Source organism: Myotis nattereri (assembly GCF_964212035.1).
Source record: "Myotis nattereri genome assembly, chromosome: 12".
Lineage (NCBI taxonomy): Eukaryota > Metazoa > Chordata > Mammalia > Chiroptera > Vespertilionidae > Myotis > Myotis nattereri.
The window spans coordinates 55,392,005-55,408,699 of NC_138087.1; the positions used below are offsets into that span (position 1 = coordinate 55,392,005).

The 16,695-nt window shown below is 46.1% G+C and overlaps 1 protein-coding gene across 1 annotated transcript; it reads left to right on the forward strand.

Annotated features, from left to right (window-relative positions):
- Positions 1-275: 275 nt before the first annotated feature.
- Positions 276-15,809, forward strand: POLR1E (RNA polymerase I subunit E). Its single transcript, XM_081103434.1, has 12 exons — positions 276-418; positions 1,033-1,136; positions 2,604-2,680; positions 3,795-3,880; positions 4,762-4,820; positions 5,875-6,019; positions 7,720-7,827; positions 8,450-8,546; positions 8,975-9,108; positions 9,976-10,057; positions 10,794-10,925; positions 15,424-15,809. The coding sequence occupies exons 1-12, from the start codon at positions 343-345 to the stop codon at positions 15,581-15,583; spliced, it is 1,260 nt and encodes a 419-aa protein (XP_080959560.1). The 5' UTR covers positions 276-342; the 3' UTR covers positions 15,584-15,809.
- The last annotated feature ends 886 nt before the right edge of the window (positions 15,810-16,695 follow it).

Consider the following 16,695-nt stretch of genomic DNA (forward strand, 5'->3'; position numbering starts at 1 on the left):
TAGGAGTGTCGGACCCTTGTCCCCCACAACTCTTAAAGGCGCAGGCGGATGTTGGGTCCATCAGGTGTAGCGCCTCGGAGAGGCAGGCCAAGGCTAGGGCGATGCACTAAGAGGACACCACGCCACTTCGCGCTGAGGGGCGGGGCGAGTGATGGGCGGGGCGGGATTGGCGCACCTCCCCGTTCAGAGCCGAGTGCGGAGGGGCGGGGCCTTGTGGGGGGCGGGGCCACGCGGCCGGCGACGTCCCGCCTCTTCCGGCCCACCGCGCTGCCTCCGCGTGTGACAGACGCGCTAGTGGCTGAGACTGTTTTAACTCCTGGGCTTGGTGACGGGAGAGGGGCCATGGCGGCGGAGGTGTTGCCGAGCGCGAAGTGGCTGTACTGTGGGGAGCCCGACGAAAGCCAGAGAGCTGTCCTGGGTAAAGACTGCGGAGCTGGAGCAGAGCCCCCATGACTCCCCTTTCCGTCTCGGTACCTTCAGAGCCCTCCCGCCGGCCCCTATCCCAGCTGGGCCAAGACTCTTCCCCCAAACCCCCATCTCCTACCCCCATCCCCTGCCCCCCGTCCCCTGCCTTAGTGCCCACCGCTACTTGGGTGTCGGCCAGAGCCCCTCCGTCATCCCACCATCTTTCTGTTTCCACCTTATACCTGGATGAGGACATCCCAGTCAACGCCCTCCCCAAGGGATTTACCCAGGATTTTGCCATGCCCTCATTCACCAGGTCTTAGAACTGCTCCATTTCCTCATCTCCACCGGGCAGGGATACCCCCCGTTTCTCTAGGCCTGGACGAGGCCGCCTCAGTCGGCCCCTTCCCCTAGTTATTCCCTCATGTCGCAGCCCCTCCACACTCCCCTCCCCTCCGCGTCCCCGCTCCCCCGTGGACCAGGGGCTCCTTCAGCCCCACTTCCGGTCGGGACCTTGCCATCCTCACCCTCCCATCACTCCTTCCCACTCCCAGCCCAGTTCCTCCTCCCCATTCTGCAGCGTGATTCTTTCTGATCGCATCTCATTCTTGGGCTGTGACCTTACAGTTCAGTTCTCCAATGGGAAGCTGCAGAATCCAGATAACATGCGCTTTAGCTTGTACAAGAACAAGGACTCCACCAATCCCAGGAAGAAGAGCCAGCGGATCCTGGTGAGTGCTGCAGTGCCCAATTGCCTCCACTCTGCAGGCCTCCTTAGGCCTCCTGGGTGTGGTGGATGTGGGAGTGAGTGAGAGGAGAAAGGGGGGAGATAGCAAAGGTGCCTTTAAAGAACTCTTCTGAGCCTCAGCAGGTTGGGGTGTGGGGCAGGCTCCATTCAGTTTCGTACTTTTGGTGAACTGATGGCCTTTCATTCATAAGTTCATTCAGCAGCATTTATTGAGCACCTTCTGTGGGCCTGTGCCCTAAGCTGCTAGGGAAACAGCTAAATCAGACCTGGCCCCACTCTGTGGGTTTCCCAACCCTGGTGATATTGACATGTTGACCCAGGTAATTCTTTTTTTTTTTTTTTTTTTTTAAATATATTTTATTGATTTTTTACAGAGAGGAAGGGAGAGAGATAGATAGTCAGAAACATCGATGAGAGAGAAACATCGATCAGCTGCCTCCTGCACATCTCCCACTGGGGATGTGCCCGCAACCCAGGTACATGCCCTTGACCGGAATCGAACCCGGGACCCTTCGGTCCGCAGGCCGACGCTCTATACACTGAGCCAAACCGGTTTCGGCCCAGGTAATTCTTTGTTGTGGGGGCAGCCCTGTGCATCATAGGATGTTTAGTAACTTCCCTGGCCTCTACCCACTGTATGTCAATAGCACCTCCTAGTTGTGACAACCAGAATGTCGGACATTCCCAGATGCCCCTGGAAGGGGGATTTCCTTGGGTTGAGAACCACTGCTCTAGAGAGTTCTTTGAGATTTTACTACGGATGGTATAGAGAACTCTAGAGAGGTGAGAACTGGATGCGAGGGGCACTCATGCAAGTAGACAAAGCTCAGGGCCCGAGGGAGGGAAGGTACAAGGCGAGTCTAAGTCTCTGCCTGCCAGAATGTCTTCCTGGGAGGGTCCATGGAGCTGAGCTCTGAAGGATGGAGGAGGGTTTGACAGCCGAGGCTTAGTATCCCAGGTGAAGCGGATAACAAGGACGAACATAGAGAAACAGCAAAGCTTGGCTGTATTTGAGGAGTGAATCGGCCATTGCCGTGGTCCTACTAGTAAGACCATAAAAGGAGCAATCGTGGGAGAGGTGGGCAAATAGGTGTAAGAAGGGCTTGGACTTCCAACCCTGGAGGTTGCCTGCAGGATCATTTGATTGCATGTCTGTGAGTGAGGGGAGCCCAAGGCCTCTCTCCCAAGTCCTGTGGTGCAGATTCCCCAAGAACTTTCCAGACCAACTGGAAACCAGCACTGTCTGGGGCTTCCTTTCCTAAAGTCCTCTTGTCTTTCCCGCACGGGCACCCAGATTTACTGAGCGATGGTGGGGCCCGATCGTCTCTCAGAGCGTCTCTAGTTCTAATCCACTGTTTGGACTCTAAAGCTTTTGGCAAATGTGGGAAAGAGGTAAGATGCTTAATACCTTTCAACATTGGTTGTAATGGAGCTTCTCTCTGCATTTTAGGCAGCTGAAACAGACAGACTTTCCTACGTGGGAACCAATTTTGGGACTGGAGCACTCAAATGCAACACTCTGTGCAGGTAGGGACAGGGGACGGGGCAGCTAGAAGGGGAGAGGAGGGGAGTGGCAGTGGCTCTGGCACTGTGGTTCTCAGCCTTTAAGGGCAGTGGGAGGCCTAGAGAGGTTTACCAAGTTTCTGTGTTCCCAGGCCCAGGAGCCCTCACACCAGCATGTAGATGTTCTTTACTTATTTATTTATTTTTATGTAGACGTTCTTGAAAAGAAAGTTGACTTGCATTTGTTGAATTTCCTAAAAACCTCATTTATTTGTAGTATTCTTAAATTTTTTTTTTAAAAAAAATTATGATATAATTGACATATTAGTTTCAGGTATACAACATAGTGATTAGATATATATATAATGAAATGGTCACTTAAATAAGTCTAGTTAACATCCATTCACCACACATAGTTACAATTTTTTTTTCTTGTGATGAGAACTTTTAAGATTTATTCTCTTAACTTTCAAATGTACAATACAGTATGAACTACAGTCACCATACTGTACATTACTTCCCCAGGACGTATTTATAATCTTGTTTCCAAAAGGCAGCTGTCTTAGCTAATATAAAATATATGATAATTATTGCCAAAAATTTGCTTTAGGACTAACTATGGGAAAAGGATTTGGTAGTGTCAAAGGCTCTGGGGTTTCTGTCTAGCACTGCCTGCTGCTGATTGGCTGCCTTTGGGCAAGTTTGCCCTTCATTGATTCCAATTCTCTCCCTTCCCCATGCCCCCCACTCCCCTACAATGACGATTGCCCAGCCTGAACATTCTATAACTGGCTGGGGCTGGCATAATGCAGACAGTGTCCCTGTGACGGTACACAGCAGTAAATCACAAACAAGGCCCTTTCAGAGCCCCATTGAACCACCCTGTAGAAGTCAGGTTAATGAGTATATGCTTAAAACTGTTAACACTGCATCATATCTTTACAAAGATTCTCCAGTTTAGACTGGCCTGCTTCCCACAATCACCAAGGCTTTACTTGTCTTTGCCTCCATAAAATTTATGTGTGCTGTAAATTCTAGTGCAATTCTGCATTCTTACGTCCCAAAAGGGCTTGCCACTGCAGCAGTGAGCCCAGATGTGATCAGCTACCAGAATCACCTGTCGCTTTCCCCCCCCCAGACACTTTGTGGGAATTTTGAACAAGACCTCTGGCCAAATGGAAGTATATGATGCTGAATTATTCAACATGCAGCCGCTGTTTTCAGGTAGGTCCCAGTCAGGGCTCAGAGAAATGCGGCATGCTTTAGGTTTGCTGGATGCATTGGTTTGAGTTTTTTATTTTAAAACACATTTTATAGTTATTTTTTAAAGGGTGCCTTTCTGTTCGTTTTGTTTTTTATTTGAACAAGTTTTTGGTTATCCTCACTGGAGGATATTTTTTCCATTGATTTTTAGAGAGAATGGAAGGGAAAGAGGGAAGGGAGCAAGGGGGAGGGAGGGAGACATTGATGTGAGAGAGATACATTGATTGGTTGCCAAACACACGTGCCCCAATTGGGGATTGAACCTGCAATCTAGGTATGTGTCCTGACCAGAATTGAGCTGGCAACTTTTTGGATGATGCTCTTGAGTTCCAAAGCCCATCTGTGAGTTTCCTAGGGGACCATAGTCTCTAGGTTAAGAATTCCTTGCTTTGCAAACAACTGTAACTATATTTAAAATATCCAAATGCTCTTCTTTTAAAGACACAAAGAAAGTTATTCATTAACTTGTTGATTAAACAAATCTTTATTTTGTAAGTAAGAAATTGTAAATATTGGTTTATTATATCCAGCATATTGACCTGGGGCAAGCCATTTAATTTGGAGGCCTAATTTTTCCTTCTTGAAGAGGCTGGACCAAATGGCCCCTTCATTTGACTCCTTAATTCTCCAGATTTCCTAAGTGTATACTGAAGCTATATACTAAATGTTCCGTATACACTCATGCTAAGCTCTGGGAAGTCCTGGAGTAAAGAAATCTGTTTTTCTTAGATGAACTGTTAAACAAATGAATACCAAGCACTATTGCTATCTGTAGGCCTTTCAGATAGCAAATCTTTCAGTTTGCTTTTCCCCCCGTTTTTGTTTGTTTTGTGTTTTGATAGATGAATCAGTGGAGAGTGAATTGACACCAGAGAGTGAGAGCAAAACTTTTAGAGATAAGGTAAGTGTGATGGAACTGAGACGTGGGACGTTAAGCAAGTTAGGCCCTGGGTAAGGATTTCTCCATCCGTAAAATGAGCTGGTTGAACACAGTGTTCCTCGCTGCTCCCAGCTCATTCATTCTGGGGTTGTCTGGACAATTTTATACCTGCACAAGCCTCATCAGCCTCAGAGGGAGCAGTCCACCCATATGGGGCAGCTATACATGGCTCTGTACCAATCAATGTTTTGAACTGGTTCTCTGAGCTGATAGAGGTGTAGCATAACACATGTTTAAAATTTAATACAAGTTTCAGAGAATATTGATTGTAGCCTGGATATTTTCATATTAAAACAAAGTAAACCTTAGGATTTTCAATGTAGAATGTTCTTAAAAGCTCATCTCACCTCAAGATGGCAAATTGATTGCATTTGCAGTGCTGCCTGGAGCACTGTATTACTGTATTGAGAAGGGGTGTGAGGCTATCTTCTGGCTCAGAGGGAAAGAGTGAGTGCTCTGTTAGCAATAGCTGTTATGGGTGTAGGATTGGGAAAATGTTAAACTGCGTGCCACAGATTTATCAACCCTAATTCTAGTCAAATCTTTACATTAAAATATATACATATATATATATATATATATATATATATTATTGAATTTTAGAGAGGAAAGGAGAGAAAGAAAGAGAAACATTGATGTGAAAGAGAAACATCAATTGGCTGCCTTCAGTATAAAGCCCAACTAGGAATAGAACCCACAACCTGAATATGTGCCCTGACTGGGCATCAAACCAGTGACCTTTCAGTGCATGGGGCGGTGCTCAACCAACTGAGCCACTCTGGCCAGGGCAAGTCTTTACATTTTACAGATGAAGGCTGTTGATTTGTATATGGCCCATTCCTATTTACTAGTACAAAGCAAGCTCTTCAGATCTGTTGCTATCATTTGATTCTTGTAACAGCTATAATTCAGCCTAATTTATAGGCTCAGAGAGGCTGACAGTTTCCGATAGTCACATAGCTAGGAGGAGCAGTGCCTAGCCTGACGCCAGTGATCAAATTTGTCTCTTGCACAGATGGACTCTTGCATTGAAGCCTTCGGTACCACCAAACAGAAGCGGGCTTTGAACTCCAGGAGAATGAACAGAGTTGGCAATGAATCTTTGAATCGTGCAGTAGCTAAAGCCGCAGAGAGTATTATTGATACAAAGGGTGTGACCGGTAAGCATCTGGAACTTGGGGTAAGAATCTGCTCATAGAGACTGTTTTCTCTTCTCTTGAGATCTTTTACCCGCCCCAGTAGATGGAAATGATGGGGGTTAGGGCTGGATTTCTTCCTGTCTCTCGCTGAGGGCCATTGCGGGAACCAACTCAGGAGGTACTAAGAAACATCTGATGTGGTCTGCTCTCAGTGAGCTCACAGTCCTGGAGAGGAGACAGGCCAGGGAATGGGCATGTGCACACTGTTCCTTGGTACCGGGGTTACAGCCTGCAGGGCACAGAGGAGAGAGAGGGCTTCAAGTCTGTATTGGTCAGTAAGGCTGGTGTGATGGTGAACTGAGCCTCTGGAGACAGTGTTTCACTTTGGGGTCAGTGGGTTTTTTTCTACTAAATTCCTTAGAAGCTTGAATATTTCATTGTATTATTTAAAATATATATTTATTGTTCAAATACATTATACGAACATAAGAGAAAGTTTACATAAGAACAGTTTTTCTATTAAAGTGGAATTTCAGTAATTTTTGGAAAATCTTTCCATACCCTATAATAATAGAAATATTTTCCATGTTTTTGTTCATACTTTCATAATTTTATTTTTGCGTCTAAAGCTTAATGAAGAATACTTTTTTGGGCATATGGTACAGACCTAATTTTATGTTTTCCAAATGATTAGCTAGTCCCCAACTCCATCCTTTCTTTGCAAAAGAGAATTTAAGGCTGTTCGCCTGCAACGCTCCCTGAGCTGTGGAAGCATCGAGCTCGCTGTTGCCAGCCTGCCGCCTGCCGCCACCATGCCCTAAATTAAAAGTCAAGTTTATCATTTGCCACATTTTGAGTTGTGTTTTGTCCCAGCATTCCAGTGGGCACTCGATTATAGTGGCCTCCTCATCAGTTTATTGTCTGACAGGGCAGATTCATCCTCCCCAACCTCCTTATTTTTCACAAACGTCTTAGTTGCTGGAGCAGGCTTTTTCTTCCAGGCAATCTTAAAGATTCTTTTGTCAAGTTCCTTCAAAATACAGTTGGGATTAATATGGGGAGAATCAACATCTTTACAATATTGTATTTTCTCATCCAGGAATACAGAAATATGTCCCTCTGTTCATTCAAAGACATATTTTAACGTCTAAGTAAATTTTTGAATATTTTTGTTCAGTTTACTTTCAGCTATTTAAGGACATTTAAAAAGAAAAATAATTCACCTATTTTCTCGTCATTCTACCAGAATAACTTACAATTTTCCTCTCTGTCTTTGTCTATATACATAATTTTTACATGGTTATTTCTGTGTGGTAGTTACCGTTTTAGAATTTGATTTTTTTTTCATAGTATGTAGAGAAATTTTCTGGAAGTTAAGCCATTAAAGGCTATTTTTTTTATTTTTTTACTATCCCTCACTTTTAGTTTCTCATGTTGTATTGTAAATATTAGCCCACCTCTCTCCTGACTGTCCTGCAAGTTACTTGAGGGGATACCACGTGGATGCACCTTCTCTAGGGCCCAGTTCAGTTTGTGTCATGAGTGGACATCGTGGTGCTGGAGCTGTCAGCCTGATGGGAGACCTGGCCTCATTGGCAGGAGCATTCAGATTAGAGGTTTCTGGGCTGGTTATGATCCTGTGTGCACAGGTTGCAGAGCGTGTTGGGGAATCTGATGCTTAACAGGGTGATACTCACAATGACTCTTCCTTTACTGAAAAGCTCTGGTCAATGATGCCCTCCACGATAACTTGCAAGACGACTCCCTCTGCCTTCCTCCCTGCCACGCGGATGCAGCCAAGCCTGAAGACGTGTACAAATTTGAAGACCGTATCCTTCTTCTGGTGGAAATGCTACCTTATTTCACAAGTTAGCGTGTGCGCATGTGATGGCACAGCCAGGCTCTCTGAGGGGTCAGTGGTCCCATGTCACTCACAGAAGCTACATCCTGACCTTTGCAGTTGCCCAGTGCTGTTGCTGGGAAGTCAGCTATGCTTCCTGACTAGCTGAGGGTCCTGCTCCAAGCCAACTTCTCAGCCCCTGGGATCCAGACCCATTCCTCAGCAAAATGCCGAACATCCACAGCTCAGCCCTGTGGGGATCACTCTGAATAGTCCAAATATGACTTTAAGTCAGCCAAGGCCCAAAGTCTAGGGCAGACTGGTTTTGTAAAAGGAAGGATTGAAATGTAAAATTCCCCTACTTGTGGGTCCAATGAGATGGAAAATGCTTACAGTGGCTTTGTGATGAGAAGGCAGGAAAGCCCAGACAGGGATTGAGGTCTGGGCTGGGAGCGTGGAGAGCTGAGTCCCTGAGCTCTGCCCTGAGTGCTGTATGATCTTCCCCTCTCTGAGCCTCAGCTTTCCCACCTCTAAAATGAGGCCTCTAGAAGATGATCTAGCTCGTCAGATGTTTCCATCTTGGTCAGATTGTGCTCTTGACCAGTAACTGGTTCTTTCCCCTGCGGAGTATGAAGCTCTTCGGAGCCCATCTGAAGCTTTCAGGAATGTCACATCAGAAGAAATACTGAAGATGATCGAAGAGAACAGGTACGCTGACTTGGGCGGATGGAGTGTCTGAGGGAGTAATGTTGGGACACAGCAGTAGTCAGACATGAAGCAGCCCTTTGGGTATCAGTCGTTGAGGATCACTGTGTGTTCAGCATTTGAACATGAACGAGCCAGTGTTTTCAAGAATGTTGGGGCTTCTAGACCGGTAGTCCCAAGGCTGTGGATGGCATTCAAGGGAGAGAGTTGCCTTCTGAGTGCATGGAACCTGTGGTTGCGCAGAGGGTGGCGAAGCCTTATCGTTGGGCTGGGAGCTCGAGATGGACTGTATCCCCCAATGTTATGCTTGGCATTGATTGCCTCTGGGGAGCCCAAGTGCTGGCCTGAGAGTATATGTGAGGGTACCAGGTGTGAGGGGTGACAGAGCCGGTCTTACAGCACACATTCTCCCCTCCCCTCCCTTGTTTTAGCCACTGCTCCTTTGTCATAGAAGCGTTGAAGTCCTTGCCATCAAGTGACGAGAGCCGAGACCGCCAGGCCCGGTGCATATGGTTTCTGGACACGCTCATCAAGTTCCGAGCACAGAAAGTGATTAAGCGGAAAAGTGAGTCCGCGTTAGACGTTTGGTTTTAGCTATTTCCAGTTTGTTATTTGCCTATAATTCTTAGGCCAGAAGAAAATGGGAATGTGGGTCGGGTGTTTATTTTTAACGGTGTCAGTGAGATTCCTATTGGTACGACTGACATGCTGAGAGGACTCTGCAGGCTCTTCATCTCCACATGGGGCAGGAGAGGTTATGTGATTGTTCAGAACTGACATTCACCTCTGTTCTGCATGAGGCAAAATATACTATAATATCAAGTGAAATTATAAGGGACTGTTAGACAAACATCAGTCAAAGAGGGTGAAATTGGCCTTGCTCATGAAGGCTTATGACTGGTTTGTGTTGTGTCAGCTTATTTCTGACTGGGAGAGGAGAGAAATGTACCTGTAACCCCAGGGTCCCCTACAGCTAGAGCCATGGCTGCCACATCCATCCATCCAGAGTAGGAAAGGCAGTGGGGTTTTAGGTACAAGGTGTGTGCAGTTTTATTTCTGTGATTGGGCATCGGAGAGTCTGTCTGTTTTTCGGTACTCGGTTAATTCTTATGTTCACATTCCAATTTCCCCTGCTTTCCCTCTCCCTGGGCTTTCCCTACCATCTACTTTGTTTACATTTTATGAATTCTGTGTCTTTAGGCTTCATTTTTCTTTCTTGTTGTTGCCCCTTCACAAAGGTCGCTCGGGCAGTTTCATTTGACAGGAGCATATTTTCATTGGAAAGTGGCCGTTTTGTTTTGGGGGCCCTGCTTCTCTTGCCACATGGCTTTGTTAATAACACTGGCGAATTGTTGGCTTCTTCTCCCAGCTCATGGAGGACATGTGGCCTGAAGGTCCTGACGGAAAATGATCCAACTTCTTTGTGTTGTAGGTGCCCTGGGACCTGGAATTCCACACATCATCACCACCAAACTGCTGAAGCACTTCACCTGCGTGACCTACAACAATGGCAGGTCAGGGTGGTGACCTATTTGGCTTCTGCCAGTAAAGGAGAGAGCGGATTAGGGGGTGGGGAGTAGGAGCTTGGGTGAAGGCCACATCCACAGAGCTACTTGCTGAGGAGAGCACTGCCATTTGGGGTGGTCCTGGGGTCAAGTAGGTTTAGTAAATACTATACAGCATGTGCCCTCCTCCCCTCGGAGAAGTTCACGTCCTCGGGGGATGCCCAGCAACAAAGACTGGCTTCACTTGACACACTCCTTTCAGGGAACCCTTCTTACTGTCCCAAGAACTGGTGTTCTTGGACAGGCAGTGTTGCAGGAGAGGATAGGCCTATGTGGTGATTTTGGGAAGAATCCCCAAGCAATGCACCTGGGTTTCCTCCCGGCAGTTTGCTTGGAACGTGTTTCCTGCTCTGAGTGTGCTTGGAAGAATCATCAGCAACTGAGTGTGGGTGACTACTTTCCTGGCAGCTCTGCCGAGCAGGCAGGCAGACGTGAGGGTCTCTCACTGTGCTTGGGGTGGTAGGTGTGGCCTTCTCTGTCCCCCTTGGAGGGAGCACTGGGATTGGCTCACTGTTCTCTTGGGCACCTTGAAGGACAAGGAGTCGCTTGAATTCACTTCTTCTCCCCAAGATGGGGAAGACATTAAGTACCTATGGGAACGGGTCTGGATGGTTTTATTTTTGCTTTTGGAGAAATCATCTTCGAGTTTAATTTTTGGTCTCTCTTATTATCACTGATTTTGCAGTTTACGCAACTTAATTTCCGATTCCATGAAGGCAAAGATCATTGCGTATGTGATCGTACTCGCCTTGCATATAAACGACTTCCAGATTGACCTGACGTTGTTACAGAGGGACCTGAAGCTCAGTGAGAAAAGGTGAGCACACAGAACAGAAAGCTCGTTAGGGTGCCTTGCTGTATTCCTAGTACTGCTGGAAAGCACGGGGCTCCAGCAGGAGAAGTGGAGACTTTAGTAGGGAAAAGACCTGGGACTAGAGTGCGGTGACCCGCACCTTGGAGAGGGTCCGACGGGTAGAGGCGGAGTGGGATGAAATACAAGAGTCCGGGGTTGGGAGGACTGGCACAAGGCACCAGCACCAGCACCAGTACCAGCAACTTTATTCTTTACACACACTGCTTTATATCTAAGTTGTGGCTGGTCATGCTTCATAGATCACTGCTAGGACTTGGCCCATTATAGGGAAGTAGCAGATTGTTACAGGCTGGGCAAGACTGGGCAAGCTTTGTCTAGATCCATCTATTGTTTGACAGTTACTATGACAATCAGGTTATGTTTTAGTAACTGCACTTTTAGCCACCGAGGTCGTGCCTCGGTCAAGCCTTGTCTAGTTCCACTTTGCTGCAAACTCTAATAAGGCCTAAAACCTTTCCTGAGCTTTGACCTTAAAACCTTCCAGGATTGACATAGGGTAGAGTCCAGGGCTTTGCCATGTCCTCTGGTCAGCTTAGACTTTGCCAGCAGCATGACGGTCCCCAACATCTCCCCCTTCTTTGTTTTTTAGTCGAAGCTCATGGATGGAGGTCTGGATAGCTCGTAAGCTGGCTCCGAGGATTCGGATGCCGACTGGCAAGAAACAAAGAATAATTAATATCACGCCAATTGTCATTGCAGCACTCCATAATATAGACAAACCATGAAAATGAGAAAACCACCCTTCGAGGGTGTCAAAGATTTGCTTGGCCACCTTTGAGGGTGGAAGCAAAGGAGACTCAGAATTAGATATAACCATAATTTTCTCATGTAATTTTAAAGTTATACAATCAATCATTGTTACTAAGTGCAGTTATTAAAACATGAGTGAATTATATAAAACTATAATTAATCAATAATGTTTCATTACCAAGGTACTTATTAATTAATTTTGCTTTGTTGCTCTAGCTATTAATATAAACTTGCCCCATTTCCTAGTTCAAATCCTGATGTTATAGCAGAAGAGATGATTACCATAGTAGACATAATAAAAGCTATTAAGGAATATACAGAGGAATAGTAGGTATATTCAAGGTGAGGGTCTGGTTAAACAATGCTTGAAAACGAGAGTCCCCCAAATGTCCATTGGGCCTCACCCAAGTCTCTTGAGTATAGTCCAAGTTGTTGGTAGTTAAAGGAGGATCAGGATTAGTCCAAGTTTGCAGAGTGAAGGTTGGTGGATCAATCATATGAGTCCACTGAACCTCAGCCAAAGTTACTGGCAAGAGTCCCGTCAAGGCGATCAAAGCCAAAATTAACTCCTAGGAAGAGTTCTGAGTGAATGCTTTGAGCTTCCATATCCAGCTTCTTCAAAGAGCCCCAGGTGAGGAGGGGCCATCTCCATCTGAAGGGTCTGCCAAGGACGCCTCCACTGGAGCGTGTTCTGCCTCTTCCTCAGAGATCCGATTGCAAACTCAGTCACTGGGGTCTGCATCTGGAACTTAAGCACAAGTATACCCTCTTCCCCAAGTTAGCAACTCCATACTGTTAGAATCTTTCTATGTTACTAAGGCAGCCCGATGGGCTCCCATGGTCCATTGTCGATCTGCAGCAGACAAACCCTGCGCATCCAGATTTAAAAAATTTAAAGTAAATAGTGAATGTTGTAATATTTGGTGAGTAGAGTACGGACCCCCTAGCTCCCCCTTCTTTGTTTTTTAGATCTGATTTTTCAGGGAACGATGTGCCCTTTTAACTATGCTTTGTCCTTGGGGATTATAGGGGGTTTTAGTAATATGAGTGAAGAATTTACTTTATTAGGATTTAATTGTTTATAAAGATACTGGCTTTTTATGGTAAGCATTTTTATTAATAAAGTTAGTAAATTTAGTAAAGTTTTATGTCTGATTTATGAGGTGTAAATACTGCCTATCTCTAGCCTAGTTTAAAATGTAGTAGCAAGGAGCTTTTGTTATTTTAAATTATATCTCAAAGTTTATTGCTGTATTTTAAGAAATTTTTAAATAAAATTACTTGTTTTGCCCTTTCTTAGGGGCAAAAACTTAAAATATATATTTATTAATTTTTATTTTAATAAAGCTTTTTATGTGATTTTAAGTATATTAAATTGGCTTTATTAAAAAATTCTTTAAGAGAATAGACTTTTGAAAACATTTCAGGGCCCTTGAAATGTCCCAAAGTCATTCCTTGGTTATAGTTTTTAAATCTAACTTGAAAGACTATTAAATATATATGTGTATATATGATTTAAAGATTATATATTTTTATAATTATTAAGAGATATTAATTATTACACTTGGCTTACTGGCCTGTACTATTTGATTAATTTTCTTTTAATATTTCTCTTCTTCTTCTTATAATTCCTTATTTTTAGAAACTTCAATCCTTTACAGCTAGTATTTCTTAGATTATTAAGAGTAGGTGCTTCCTTCCTTTTACCCTTTCGTAGTTTTCTCTGAATCTTATCCAACACTGTTTTCATCTGCTCAATACTATCTTCTGTTAAGGCTATGAGGGTCTCTTCCTCATCACCCTTCTCCGGGAAGTCATACAAATGATCTTCCTTAAGAGTGGGGGACTGCTCATTATCTTCCCTGGGCCGCTGAGGTCTCCTGTGAGAAGGCCCCATCAGTGAATTCAGCGACCGAGAAAGACACATGGACTCAGGCACAGACCCCAAGCTGTCCCTTACCAAACCCCAGATGGAAAATGCATCCAACGGAGTATGGGTCGGATTTCCAGCATGAAAGTCCTTAAGCCCTTGCCCTACTCGCTCCCAGGTCTCCGGGCTGACAGTACCCTCCTCAGGGAACCAGGGACACTGCTCATGAACAAATTTTAAAAACCTCTCTACTTGAGCAGCTGAGACTTTCACTCCTCTACTAACTAGCATAGACTTTAACATCTGAGCATAAAGCAGCCTTTCTCTGGACTCAGATTGCCCCATTTTTACTCCCAATGAATAAGAATCAAATTCCCCCAGGAAAACTCACTTAACACTGAGACTTCTGACTTTGCCGGCAACTCTGGGGTCCTCACGAAGCCAACCTTCAAGTCCCTGTTCAGGCGCCAATCTGCGGTGACCCGCACCTTGGAGAGGGTCCGACGGGTAGAGGCGGAGTGGGATGAAATACAAGAGTCCGGGGTTGGGAGGACTGGCACAAGGCACCAGCACCAGCACCAGTACCAGCAACTTTATTCTTTACACACACTGCTTTATATCTAAGTTGTGGCTGGTCATGCTTCATAGATCACTGCTAGGACTTGGCCCATTATAGGGAAGTAGCAGATTGTTACAGGCTGGGCAAGACTGGGCAAGCTTTGTCTAGATCCATCTATTGTTTGACAGTTACTATGACAATCAGGTTATGTTTTAGTAACTGCACTTTTAGCCACCGAGGTCGTGCCTCGGTCAAGCCTTGTCTAGTTCCACTTTGCTGCAAACTCTAATAAGGCCTAAAACCTTTCCTGAGCTTTGACCTTAAAACCTTCCAGGATTGACATAGGGTAGAGTCCAGGGCTTTGCCATGTCCTCTGGTCAGCTTAGACTTTGCCAGCAGCATGACGGTCCCCAACACTAGAGGACAGTTGTCAGTGAATGAGTGACTGTAATAGATGAGGTCACACAACCCGGAAGGGGAATTGTTGGGCTTCAGACCTGGGCCTACCCACGGCATTCTGTCCCTGTGTAACCAGGCAGCCTCCGGTCTCCAAATACCTTTCTCTGGAAGATTCTGTATGGTCCTGAGGGTGGAACCCAGGGGTGGAAGTTACAAGAACCCAATTTCATCTTAGCAAAAAGACCTTTCTCAGAGTCAGATGGAGGGGCTGCCAGGTGGTGGGGCTGCTGTTTGGCAGAATGTCACACTGGGGCTGCTCTTACTGGACTGGGAGAATTGGCAGAGATGACCTTTCAGAAGGGATTCAGACCGAGTAGGAGCAGAATTCCCAGGATTCCGAATGATGGAACCTGTAGGGGCATCTGACCCCCAAGGACCCTGATGTTCAGGAGAGCCTGTGAACACCTGCCTGGGCCTAGCAGTCCACAGGGGGATTATTCTGAGGGCTGTCCACTGGTGTTGCATTCTCACCCGCAGCGATGGTGCAAATCAGAAGGTACTTAGGGGCTGTTTCAGCACACTTCTAGCAAGTGTTCAATCCTGGTTGTAGGCAGTAAACCAAGTTTATTAACAGGAGCAAGGTAGAGAACCTGGGTTGTAATCACCTATAAGGTATTTTCTAAGGGCCACACATGAAAATGAAATTGTCCGTTTGAAGACTCTCAGGGGATCTCATCTGCCTCTCGTGGGGGTCACTTTGGGGATCTGTCTTCATAGCCTGGAGCACCAATCTGCCGCTCCCTGCCCGCCTCCCTGAGCAGTGACGTTGAGGAGACTCCATTTGTTTTGTGTGTGTTCCTCAGGATGCTCGAGATAGCAAAGGCCATGAGGCTGAAGATCTCTAAGCGAAAGGTGTCTCTGGCAGCCGGCGGGGAGGAGGAGCACAGACTGGGTACTCTGTGCATCCCGCTGCCTCCAGCGCAGACCTTGGACCGCCAGTCAAAGCGGAGGAGACTCACGTAGAGGTGTGCTTTCCAGACAGAAGCTTGGCCACACAACAGCCACTTCCTCTGTTCATTTCCATTTTCATTTTTTAAAAGGGGGAAAAGAAGCCTTGCTCTGGCATGGGTATGAAGCCACAAGCCAGCCTCTCAGTCATGCTTGTCTTAAGCAAAAACATAAAGTGACCACCATATTGGACTTTGTCTCCCTCCTTCAGTGCTGCTGTGATTATAAATGGCAGATGGTTCTTGTGTTGTTTCACATGTGGCGATGTGGGAGGTGGGGCTTGGGAAGCCAGAGCCAAAAGATCTCCCAGAAAACAAATTGTACCACATGATCTTAAGAAGAAAGGAGCTGAATACATGGGTAAGCTGTAAAGTTGTTAAAGGGGTGCAGGAGTGGGAATCAGGAGGTTGCCATCAGAAGTGCTCAGTTCAGAACACACTGCTGGGTTGCCATCCGGGCATCAAGAAACCACTCCACCCCACAACTGCTTGAATCCATGAAGCTGTGACTGGACACCGAGTTCAGCCACCCATGCTTTTAATACCCACATTCCCACCCCCTTGCTGGTCAGCACAAGTAACCAAAAGATCAAGAAGCTGCTTTCCATGTTGCTTCCTTCTGTGAGTGCTTATGTAGGAACCTAATTTGCATCCAGAATCCTAACAGCAAGGGAGTCTTGGAAATAGGTTTCAGCTCTCCAGCTTCTAGTTACAGAAAGGCATACTTGAAGGAGATGGGAATGGATTCTGACTGCCAACAGCCTGTGTGCCCCAGGGGAGATGGAGAAGTCAGTGTCCTGAGGGGTGCTGTGAGGAATGGGAATGTGATATGGAGGCTTGGGTACGTGGCTAACATGCAGACTCAGATCTTCAAGGCTTTTCTGGGAGCAGCTAAGGTTTGTGGTGCTCAGTGCTGGGGAGCGAGGAGCAGTGAAGGAAGGAAGACAGAATTCATCTCTGAAAATGAGAAAGGGGGAAGTCTATGCAGCAGCTGGGCCATCCATCAGGGAAGAGGGTGGAAATGAGTCCTAGATGACTCGCTTGACAGGCGGTCCTTGTATTTCTTCGAGCTCTGGGATGGCTATGAGAGCCTCTTCTGGAGCGAGGCCACGCCCTCAGTGTGTATTT

Excerpts from the sequence above, each read along its gene's own strand:
- POLR1E (XM_081103434.1), top strand. The coding sequence starts at position 343 with ATGGCGGCGGAGGTGTTGCCGAGCGCGAAGTGGCTGTACTGTGGGGAG. Across the intron at positions 419-1,032 it reads AAGCCAGAGAGCTGTCCTGG|TTCAGTTCTCCAATGGGAAG; the intron begins GTAAAGACTGCG and ends GTGACCTTACAG. Across the intron at positions 1,137-2,603 it reads AGAAGAGCCAGCGGATCCTG|GCAGCTGAAACAGACAGACT; the intron begins GTGAGTGCTGCA and ends TCTGCATTTTAG.